At 39.2% G+C, this 12,500-nt stretch overlaps 1 protein-coding gene across 1 annotated transcript in view; it reads right to left on the bottom strand.

Annotated features, from left to right (window-relative positions):
* Positions 1-1,696: 1,696 nt before the first annotated feature.
* The window catches only part of LOC106882085 (protein SFI1 homolog), a 28,950-nt gene continuing 18,146 nt past the window's right edge, over positions 1,697-12,500 (bottom strand). The window contains exons 20-30 of the mRNA XM_014932643.2: positions 12,166-12,268; positions 11,165-11,261; positions 10,559-10,719; positions 9,085-9,234; positions 8,163-8,339; positions 7,075-7,286; positions 6,381-6,503; positions 5,602-5,737; positions 3,806-4,704; positions 3,217-3,310; positions 1,697-2,736 (exon numbers count right to left, since the gene is read on the bottom strand). Of these exons, the coding sequence (XP_014788129.1) occupies positions 2,623-2,736; positions 3,217-3,310; positions 3,806-4,704; positions 5,602-5,737; positions 6,381-6,503; positions 7,075-7,286; positions 8,163-8,339; positions 9,085-9,234; positions 10,559-10,719; positions 11,165-11,261; positions 12,166-12,268 (2,266 nt within the window). The 3' untranslated portion in view covers positions 1,697-2,622. The remainder of the gene's footprint in view (positions 2,737-3,216; positions 3,311-3,805; positions 4,705-5,601; positions 5,738-6,380; positions 6,504-7,074; positions 7,287-8,162; positions 8,340-9,084; positions 9,235-10,558; positions 10,720-11,164; positions 11,262-12,165; positions 12,269-12,500) is intronic.

The raw sequence follows: 12,500 nt of genomic DNA, 5'->3' as shown, positions 1-12,500 counted from the left end.
TATATATATATATATATTATATCATACATACATATATATAAATATATCAACTTGCCTGGAAGGTTGGTGACAGGAAAAGCATCTAGTTATAGAAAATCTATCTCATTGAACTTCACTCAACACATGCAAGCATGGAAAAAAATGGACGTTAAAATGATAATGATGATGATGATGATGATGATGTTGTGTGTGTGTGTGTGTGTGTGTGTGTATGTGTGAATGTATGTATGAATGTATGTATATATGTGAATAGACACCTATGTATTAATTTCAGAGTTGTGATGATTAAGCCTATAATGACAGTTGTGTTGTCAAGCATCAATAGTTGGTATTTTCCTTATATCTGTTCTGTAGCCAAGGTGACCATAGCATAGTCAGCTTCCACCTTGCCCATCTGTACTTCCCGAGTCCACCAGCTATTATTGATAATCATTTAAGATAACACATTATCTATTGTTTGCTTGTTTTATTTTTTAAAACTTTTTATTTGTACATTGTCTTTGGTATGTCATGTCTTAGAAGTGAGTGCAATATATATATATATATATATATGTATTTATAGATCTACAATGATTGATTTTCTCTGCTTACATTGAACAATATAAAGGGCTGTGTGTTTGATTAAATGTGTTTGTTTTTAGTCACTGGTAATATATTGAGCTAAGAAAGGTTATGTCCCCTTTGTAAGACACTAATATCTCCTTCGGTCAATAGCCATTGGTAATATTATATAATATAGCAGTGTGGCGAGCTGGCAGAATCGTTAGCATGCCAGGCAAAATGCTTAGTGGTATTTTGTCTGTCTTTACATTCTGAGTTCAAATTCTGCCAAGGTCAACTTTGCCTTTCATTCTTTTGGGGTTGATAAATTAAGTACTAGTTGTGTACTGGGGTCAATGTAATTGACTTACCCCTTCCCTGAAATTGCTGGCCTTGTACCAAAATTTGAAAACAGTATCGTATAATATACTGTGCCACCACCACCAACACCCTTGAATCCATCACTGTACATACACAATCGCATATCTATATATTCATGTATGTATGTATGTATGTATGTAGGCACACATGTCTAGGTGCATAGGTACACTATGATCTATAGACATGTAGAAGAGGGTCGATTCATATGAAAAAGAAAGTGAACAAAATAACGACCACTTGTTCATTGGGAAATTTGTACGTTCAATTTTTTAAATACTTTAATTTTTTTATAAAGCAAACCAAATGTTCATCATTTTGAGCCACTCACCCAATGAGTATTTCTGCCAAATGTGGTGAAAATCTGTTCAGCTCTTTTCCAGTAATTTTGCAAACACACAGATGAGTGATTACAATACCCTGCTTTCGCTTACATGCGCAGGGTATTAATAATAGCAGTAGCTCCTATCTTAGGTACAAGGCTAGATAACTACAGTATTAACAACAGTGAATTTAAAATAAGCCAACAGTGTTGCTACACATTCACTAAACCTGTTAGATATAGCAGCCAAATGTTTCTCAAACCACATGCCACCCTTAAAAATAAAGGAAAAACATAGCGTATTATGTAGTCCAAGATATACTATGTTTGAAATAAAAAGGCAAGATGATCTTAATAGAAATACTTCTGCTCACAAGTTTACTGGATCAAGTCAGATTGGAGATAAACAAGAACAAGAACAACAAAAAACCTTGATATAAATTAACAATAACAAAATTCATAAAAAAATATAACTTTATTTATTTCTATAGAAAAATATTTATATAAAAAAAAGCTAAAATATTTCATATAACAAAGAATTACAAAGTAGAAGATTTGTTACATGTTCACATTCTGATAAGTTCACTATTTTCTGTGGAAGCAGCAGATAATACATAAAAGTTTTCTGGAACAACATAACTGACCATTAATTGAAGAGATGATAACTGTCCACTTCAAGAGTGAGCTGACCAATGGGAGGTCAATGTGGGATTGTGTTTTAGATGGTCATTTGAACTTCTGGTAGCAGCAGACAAAATTTCACTCAAATTTAACCCTCCCATGACAACCCCTTTCAATGCCAACCTGTCCATGGCTGCCTTTCGGTCTATGTTTCAATGTTTCTGTTGTAAAGGGATCTAAATTAAAATTTCCAATCGAAAATTTTATTTTCATTAATGTTCTGAACACCAGATTAACAACGACAAAGTTACTGGCACTCCGTTGATTATGTTGATGAGGGTACCAGTTGATCCGATCAATGGAACAGCCTGCATGTGGAATTAACGAACAAGTGGCTGAGCACTCCACAGACACAGTGAGCACCAACCCAGGGCTATAACAACAACAACAACAATAACAACAGTAATAACAAGCTGACCAATTCCAGAATGTAGTAAAATGTCCATCTCTTGGTGAGGCAGCTGTGGATGTTTTGAGGAGAAAAGGGACCATTTCCTGAGAAAGGTAACAAAGTGATAGATGTGTCCACCTTATAGGAAGGCAACTGGTCAACTACTGACAAAGACAGATGTCCGTGTTGTGAAGATATTTCACTGTCCACTTTCTGAAGGAATGACAACTGACCATAAAATGAAGTAGATATATATATATATATATATATGGAGAGAGAGAGAGAGGTCAGCAGATGTTGTGTCTGAACTTTAATGCTGACCAGGTAAAAGATGGATCTTGAGATTGATCTGCTTTAATTTGGATTTGATCCGCTGTCTCTGTGTTCTGAGAGAAGTTTTCAGAGTAGAAATACTATGTTCTGTCTGGGAAATAGACAAAAAAAAAAACAAAACAAAACAGAAAATTAGTAACATATATATTGATACATGTGTGTGTGTGTGTGTGTTCGTGTCTGTTTGTCCCCCATCACTGTTTGACGACCAGTGTTGGTGTGTTTATGTCCACATGACTTAGCAGTTTGGCAGAAGAGACTGATAGGATAAGTACTAGGTTTAAAAAGAAAATAAGTACTTGGGTTGATTCATTCGGCTAAAAATTCTTCAGTGGTGATGCCCCAGCATGGCCGCAGCCCATTGAGTGAAAGAAGTAAAAGAGGAACACCATCATATGATTTAGGTTACGGCCAACAACTGGGGCATTACTGTTGAACGAAGACTGCTTTGGGGATTAAACTCCAATGGTAGACATAATCCAATGGTAGACATAATCTCGTTGCATTACAAAATATATTCACATAGACACAAACACATTAATAATCAAATATAGACAACGACAATACTTACCTCTGCCAGTTCAGCTGCCACGGTTTGTAACATGGAGCGTTCCTGCATGTTGCTCTGCCAACTCTGCAACTGCTGTTTATATGTCCGCAATGAACTATAAAAGATGGTTCAAATACAGATCAATTTGAAGTGACAAGGTACAATATATTTGAAGGTATTGCCAAAATCTTGTTCTTATTTTTTTGTAAAAGTTTGTCTGATGAAGAAATAAAACATGCACAAAACGTCTCAGGGTTTCTGAAATTTTGGGGAAGAAAGGAGAAAATTATTCTTTGGACCGAATGCTAGCAACAAAGTGGACCCCTACCTTTACACTATATTTGTTGCAGATAACAATTATGTCCCACTTCACACAGTTCTGCCACTCAACTTTACTAGTACAGATGGCTTTGCCACTACTATACAATACGGATAGCTTTATCAATGTAATAACCATGTACAAACAGCTGTGTCACTGTAGTGTCCATGATAAACATCTGTGTATCCATATTGCACCCTAAAGGGAGCAACATAACCTTTGGATTCCCACATGTCTGAGAATTTCCCCCAAACAGCCAATTAAATAAGCAGAATGGTTTAATGTACAAACCTAAGTCTGAGACGGCCCTGTTTGTAGTCCAGCATTAACTGCTTCAAGTGTGAAATTTCTTCAATCAACTGTGACTGGCTACACTCTGTAGTTGATGGTAATTTGTCATGCATGTCTGAATCAATGCTGCTACCCTGGAGAACATTGCTGACACTAAGGCTTAATAAGGTGAAGTCTTGGGGTGTCATCAGTTGGTGACCCTCTTGCACATTACTCTGTGTTAACCTTGAACCAGAACTGATTGCAGGAACTGTACAACATTGTAATTCTTCTTCATCTTGAACGATATCTAAGTCAATGCTGCACTGCAGGTCTTCATCTTGGGACATGTAAGGAACAATATTCTGTAGCAGACCATCACTGTAGGGAAGGTCATGGTTACCACAGCACTGAGCGCCTTCATTATTTGGAATGCTGGACTTAATGATGGGAAATACATTATTGTCTTGGACAGTGTTAGGTACTGAGCCCTGTAGTAATCTGTTATCTCCAAGAATGTTATGGGCTGTTGTTTGTAGCTGCTCTTTAATTCTGGGAATGTTCTCATTGGTACTGTATATTAAATTCTTATCTCTGGGAATGTTAGCATTATTATTCAACAGCGAACCTTTATGAAAAGAATCACAGGTCTTAGTGGTCAGAAGTAGCTGTTTATTTTCAGACATGTTGGGCTGTGAACTCTGCAATAACACTTCTTCTCCAACAGTGCTGGGATGTGATATTGCCAATGGCGGCATCTGTTCAGCAGTGTTTGGTTTAAACATTAATGCTGATGACCTCTCTTGCCTGATATCTCCAGACCTCATCTTTGTCAAGAACCCACAGTTGGCGTCAGGTGAAGCAGATTCCAATGGAAGATGGTTTAATGAAATGGGGCAGGAACTGACAGCACCAGCAATCTGAAATGATAACAAAACATGAGATATAGAATATATATTCATATATCCTTTTACTGGTTTCAGTCTTTAGACTTGTACACTATTTTGTTATTTTAAAAAATTTCAATCTTGTACTCTATATTTTGAACTTTAAATTACATTTTGGAATTAAGAGGCACCACGCAAATAGATGAACACATTCAATGTAAATCATGCACGAAAACCCCTGTTTGGCCCCTATTCTGAAGACAGCTGACCCTGTCTTTAAGATGAGTCAAGTGTCTTCATTACTAAAGTTAGTGAATGATATGGAAATAAAAACATTTCATAAGCTGTAGCAAGGGTGAGGGAACCCCTTCCCCACGAAGGAATCCCTTCCCCACGAGGGAATTATTGCCCACTTTCAAACTGTACACAGAGACCATAGGGAGCTGGTTTGGTTAGCAATTTAAGGGGGAGGGATTAATTCTTACTATTAATCCTAACTTGGCTGGTACTTTATTTTATAACTTCCTGATGTGTCTTGCTATGATTAATATGGGTTCCATAGCTATCTTTAAGAATTTGGTGAAATTCTAGATATAAGACAGCAGTGGTGGCAGTGGCACCACTGCCGCCCACCACAATGCAGTGATCAATTGATTGCTTACTGAATCAGTCCTGATGAACCGGTTACATCATCATCATTTTATGTTCATCTTCCATGCTAGCATGGGTTGGATGGCTTGATAGGAGCTGGTAAGTCAGAGGACTGTACCAAGCTCTACTGTCAGTTTTGGCAAGGTTTCAATGGCTGGATGTCCTTCCTAAAGCCAGCCACTTTACAGAGGGAACCAGGTACTTTTCACATGGCACCAGCACTGGCGAGGTGGCACCAGCATCAGCAAGATCTCCAGCATCGAAAGCAAAATAAATTACCTGCTCTTCATTATTCCTTGTTTGAGATGATGCCACTCTGTCTCCGTCACTGACCACATAGTCTCTGTTTAACGTGGGTGGTGGTGGTGGTTGTTGTTTATCACAGTGAGGATGACTGGAAGATTCTGGGACAGTCCTGAAAAGAATATCACGACAGTGAATCCTAAGATACAAAAAACATATCAAGACTAACTTCTACGACTGTCTTAAAATTTTGCAGATGAAGCCATGCATCTTATTAAAACAATTAGCAGAAACATAAGTACAGATGGATGCCCTTCCTAATGTCAACCACTCCAAGAGTGTAAAGGGCACTGCTCATGTGCCAGTTACGTGACACTGGCATCGACCACGATTACAATTTTAGAGTGTCCCTGTCATACAAGCGGTGCCATTCATTTGCGACATTTTGTGAAAAATATGTCTGAAAAAACTGTTATTTTACTTGGAAATATGTGGGGGTTGGTGACAGGAAGGGCACCCAAGGTAGAAAATCTGCCTTAATAAACTCCACCAGACCAATGCAATGATGATGATGATGATAGTAGTGCTACCAGGTCATATTGACTTGTGAGTGATGGCCATGGTATTATATGTACCACCATCTCACTATCTGATTGAAACCAAAGCTTAGCTGGGACCAGAGTTCTTTTTTGATGTTGGCTGAGACAAACAGACAAACACGTTTCAGAATATTTCTACACAGCCAGGCCTAACTAAGCAAATATGAATATAAATAAATAAAATGTTAAAATAAAGAATAGTTGCTGCTACAAAACCTGCTGACAGAGTCAATGGAGGAATTGTCAAGATCCAGTGATTCCAAGATGAAGGCTGGACAAACTGGCTTTGGTCTTGATTTAGTTAATTCCAGAAGATTATTGATGGCATCTTGGTTGATGCTAAAAAAAAAAGAGAAGAAAACTGAGTGATGGTCACAGGGATTTTAGTATGTTGGACAGACAACTCTTTGACACAAATATTTGTTTAGATAGAATATGTTTGCCTGGGTCAGTTGCTCAACAGAGATGTATACTTGATGTGGATGGCTTTGACACAGAAATATGTTTGATAGGAAAACAGAGTTGACATAAAGATGTGTAGTCGATGTTGACGTGTCTGATATGAAAAATACCTTTGAGAACACATATGGGTGACATACAAATGTTTGATGGTACAAGCCTTTGAACCAGGAGGAGGAGGAGGGCATGCTATGAACGAGACTACTACCTTGGCCCACCTGTCAATCAATGATGCTACTTAAGTGTCAGCCAGCCTCATCTAGTGGCGCTATTTCCCAGTCAGCATGTTATGGCTTTCAAGCCATCTTGTCTTCTAGCTTCAGCCATATATAGAAGCTGGGTTTTTTCAACTGCCTCCTTGTATCCTCCTTATTACTTTTCTCAGCTCTGAGCTTGAAAATGCAAAACTGATGGCAATAAAAATGGTTTGTATAGAGAAACAGGATATTACCTCCAGCTTCCACGATTGATTGTTGAATCTTTGGATGAGGAAATTGCACTGTGTAGTGGGGCATTCGGAATATTTTGGAGTTTGGGTAAGCACAAGAGCTGAGACGAATGTGGTCTTGAGTCACTGTCACAATGCAACTTCTGGCGCCTTTTAACATACAGTTTCCAGCGCAAAGCAAACTTCTGTGCAAGGCAGAATGTGGACAGGGCTTCCTGCAAAGAGAAAGAAATATGATGACGATGACAATAGTAATAATTATTGTTTCTAACATAAGTATAAGGGTGAGAATTTGGGGACGAGAGAAGGGGGTTAATGAATTAAATTGATACTAGAACTTGATTGGTGTTTAATTTTTTCTGATCTTCGTGCTAGGAATATACTGGGGCCATGTGAAATTACTAGGTCTCTCCCTTGTTATAAGTGGCACTCTGTTGATTACGATGACAAAGGTGCCAGATGATCTGATCAACAGAACAGCCTGCTCATATAATTAACGTGCAAGTGGCTGAGCACTCCACAGACACATGTAACCTTAACATAGTTCTCAGGGAGATTCAGAGTGACACAGAATGTGACAAGGCTGACCCCTTTAAATTACAGGTACAACTCATTTTTATCAGCTGAGTGGACTAGAGCAATGTGAAATACAGTGTATTGCTCAAGGACACAAAACTCCACAGGGAATTGAACTCATGACCTTGCGATTGTGAGGTAAATACCCAAACCACTAAGCCGCACACCTTCACCTCTGTTACATTACCCTATACTATACAACAGTCCATTACACTTCTGTACATAACACTCCCCTGCACTACAATGTATTACACAATACAATGCTATGTTATACAACACCACCCTTTCTTTTCTCTTGTTTTCACCAGCTGAGTGGACTGGAGCAATGTGAAATAAAGTGCCTTGCTCAAGGACAGAATGCATCACCAGGAATTGAACCCACGACCTTACTGTGTGCCTATATAAATAAAGAAGCTGGGTCTCATGATCCTCCCCCCAACCTGGATTAATTTCTAGATTAGTTAAAGCGTTAAGACACAAACTGAAGGTGTTTCCTCTTGGCAGGGATAACAAACCTGTGTCTGCTGTGTCTGGGCAAAACTTTTTCTCCAGCGACCCAACTGATCTGCGGTGGCCAACCATTTTTGTAATCCTTGTCGTAGTAGACGTCTCCGACGGCTCTCACAAGCAGCTTGGATACGGGACTTCTTCCGAACGCTGTCACACACAAACTTCCTCCATCCTCTAAAAACCTGCAAAAAGTAATCATACACATTATGGGTGTGTGTGTGTGTGTGTGTGGGAGCAGACTTAGTAGAGGGAAACTTACAGAAGCTTGTATATAAAAGCAAATATATATTGATATATATAAAACCCATGCCAGCATGGAATATGGATGTTAAAAGTTGATGTTGATGATGGTGATATATGTATGTGTGTGAATTGTATTAACTTGACATTGCTTAATAGTTGTAAAATGGGAGTCACTGTCATACAAGTGGTGTTGTTTGCTTCCAATCCTGAGGGAAAATTTTTTTGATTATGGGGAAACAATAGTTTGTATGGAAACAGGTGAGAATTGGTGACAGGAAGGATATCTGACCATAGAAAATCTGCCACAGCAAATTCCATCTGATCCATGTAAGTTTGGAAAGTGAATGTTAAGATGATGATGACTGACTGACTGACTGATTGAATGAATGAATGAATGAATGAATGAATGAATGTATGTATGTATATATGTATGTATGTATGTATGTATGGATGGATGGATCTTTGTGTTTGTCTTTCATTGCTTGACAAACAGAGTTGGTTTGTTTACAACCTGTAATTTAACAGTTCAACCCCCAAAAGAAATTGATAGAATAAATACCACACTCAAAGTAAGTACGAAGGTTGATTTCATCAACTGAACTTTCCAGGGTGGCGCTGTCCCAGCATGGCCACAGAAACAACGACTGAAACAAGTAAAGGAATAAAAGACAGTGCAACACTTACCTTACGTTGCAGTGTTGTACTCCAGTGCCAGAGTGCAATGTATGTTTTTTGGTTTTCTACACGGGAGAGCTCCAGTTGTTGCTGCCACACAGCAAAGGCAGCTATTGTGATCCGTGTCTGGTTGAACCAGTCGGCCTGCATCTTCAGAAGCTGCAACACAGATATCAGCCCTTTAGCATTTACAAGACAAAAACTAAAGGTAGTAATTGGTCTTTTAATCAACATGAGGGTTGTATAGGTTTAAAGTAAGTGCATGCATGCCTGTGTGGTAAAGAAGTTGATGTTGTTTAACCCCAGGTCAGCTTAAAATGGGTAGGACTATAATCAGGATTCTACCTGCACTAACCTTCCAATGTTTAGCCCTTTAACATTTAGATTAAACCTTCAAATATAATGCTTATTTATTCACAATGTTTGGAATTAATCCTGCATCATCTCACATATTTGAAATTCTAATGATGTGGCAAGGTTTCTACAGCTGGAAGCCCTTTCTTATGCCAACCACTTTACAGAGTGCACTGGGTGTTTCTTTTTAGCCCAGCAACACTAGTGAGGTCAGCACTGTATCTTAAACTACATTATCTAATCTAAACCTCCTTGTTTTAAAGCCATTCTCCAGCCCCTGGCCTACAGACAACCTGTGTCTCCTCCTGTATTTTTATACTGTAACTACAACAGTCTCTGCACCTTCATGTCGGTTAGTTTTGTGCATTCTCTCCTCATGCAAACCAAACTCTTTCATCATTCCTTTTCTTCTCACCCCGCCACCCATGTTCAATTCAACTCAACCATTTAAGCACCACACAACCCATTGCATTCAGTCCTTTCTCCTCTGTATATCATCCTTCTCAATTGGCAATAGCTTAAGAAGAACATTGCCAGCATCAATTTCAAAAGACCAGGAAGGCCGTGTTAAAGGCAGTGCCCATCCATTCCATCAGATACAATAAGTATCTATACATATATCATCATCATCGTTGTTTAACGTCCGCTTTCCATGCTGGCATGGGTTGGACGGTTTGACTGAGGGCTGGCGAGCCAGAAGGCTGCACCAGGCTCAATCTGATCTGGCAATGTTTCTACAGCTGGATGCCCTTCCTAATGCCAACCACTCCGAGAGTGTAGTGGGTGCTTTTTACGTGCCACTGGCATGAGGGCCAGTCAGGAGGTTCTGGCAATGACCACGCTCAAAAGGTGTTTTTATGTGCTACCTGCATGGGAGCCAGTCTGGCGGCACTGGCAATGACCACGCACAAATGTTGTTTTCCATGTGCCACTGGCACATGTCGGTAAGGCGATGCTAGCAACAATCACGCTCAAATGGTGCTTTTCATGTGTCACCAGCACGGGAGCCAATCCATGGCCCTGGCAACGACCACGCTCGGATGTGCTTTTAATGTTCCCCTGGCACGAGTGCCAATCAGGTGGTACTGTCATTGGCCACGTCATGATGATGATGATGATATATACTAACCTTCTTCTTGTAGTTGTTGACAACCCAATGAGTCCAGGCAGCAAAAGTTTTGGACAGAAGTTTTCTTCGGTGATGTACAATTGCTGTTTGCCACTGGAGACGACCCAGCAACGACTTTTGGTATTGGGTTTGCCACACATTGTACATTCGCCACAAACGACCTGAATAAATAAACAAACATATATATGCATGTGTGTGTATAATAATAATAATAAAAAAAAAATAATAATAAAAATAACAGCCGATGAGAATGCATTGTAGCTCTTAGCTCCGGCATTTGAAACTCTAAGTACTATTATGACAACTTACTGATTGTCTTAAACTATACATTATATATATATATATATACAGGATGTTTGAGCAACATTTGACAGTTTGCATAAAAGCAAATACATAAGATCTCATTCCAAAATAAAAGTATTTAAAAAAAAATATAAAGGATTTAGTGGTTCCCAACCAAGGTCCATATGACCCTCAAGGGTCCAAAAAATATTTACTAATAAAAATAGGATTTTTAAAACATTGAATAGATACGAGGGTCCACCAGAGCAAAATAAGAATTAAAAAGGTCCACAGAAAAAAATGCTGAATAGTAACCCTACTTACGTTGCTCCAATGTAGTTTGAACTGTGGCCACCCAGCTTCTGGTCTCGGATTTCTTGTAGGCATGGATAGCAGAGTAGGCCCTCCATGTGAACATGATCTGTGATGTGAGAGAAAGAAAAAGGGACATTTACACAGCCAACAACAGCAGCAGCAGTAGTAGTAGTAGTAGTAGTAGTAGTGATAACAGTAGTGGTGATGTTTGTTGTTGTTTGTTTGTTTTACCCCCATGCTTCCATGCTGGTATGGGTTAGGTGAATACATTTACAGTCGAATGTCCTTCCTGCTGCTTACCCTTCTCTGTTTTCCAAGTTTGGCAGGATATATTCCACTCACAAAGCCAGTGTGTGATTTGTTGAGAGGGTAATGTCAACAAACATCACCGTTTGTAGCCAGCAGTGCAGACAATAAACATTGACACACACATGCATATTCACATATATACACAGACATACAATCACATATGAGCACACACACACACACACATATATCATTATCATGGTGCCAATGGAGCGCTAAGAGCACCATCCGAGCGTGATCATTGCCAGAGCAGCTGTCTGGCTTCTGTGCCAGTGGCACGTAAATAGCACCATTTGAGCGCGATTGTTACCAGCGTCACCTTACTGGCACTTGTGCCGGAAGCACGAGAAAAGACATTTGAGTGAGGTCGTTGCCAGTGCCACTGGACTGGCTCCTGTGCAGGTGGCATGTAAAAAACACCATTTTGAGCATGGCCGTCGCCAGTACCGCTTGACTGGACCTCATGCCGGTGGCATGTAAAAGCACCCACTACACTCTCGGAGTGGTTGGCATTAGGAAGGACATCCAGCTGTAGAAACTCTGCCAGATCAGATTGGAGCCTAGTGTAGCCATCTGGTTCACCAGTCCTCAGTCAAATCGTCCAACCTATGCCAGCATGGAAAGTGGACGTTAAACGACGACGATAATGATACACACACGACAAATTAACTAGGAAATACACAAAGGAAATGAAAGCAACAAACCTTAGAGAGTAAATTTCTGTTGTAAAATACTGCAGCTGTTTGCTCTTGCTGTCTATTGTGCACTCCATGTCTGCTGACTGTATACCAGTGTCTGAACCTCTCTCTGTAAAACACACCAAATTTATTTATACAAATATGCAAAACAATATATACATACATGCATACAAAGTTAAAAACATGCACACACACATACACTTATGTATATACCCTCTCATGAACACATAAACCTGCACATGCACTTATATAGAGGCATATGCAAATATACACGCTCTTACACAGGCATATGTATATATATATATATATATATATATATATATATATATATATATATATAT

The sequence above is a fragment of the Octopus bimaculoides genome, chromosome 14 (assembly GCF_001194135.2).
Source record: "Octopus bimaculoides isolate UCB-OBI-ISO-001 chromosome 14, ASM119413v2, whole genome shotgun sequence".
Lineage (NCBI taxonomy): Eukaryota > Metazoa > Mollusca > Cephalopoda > Octopoda > Octopodidae > Octopus > Octopus bimaculoides.
This window is presented reverse-complemented; position numbering and strand designations above follow the sequence as displayed.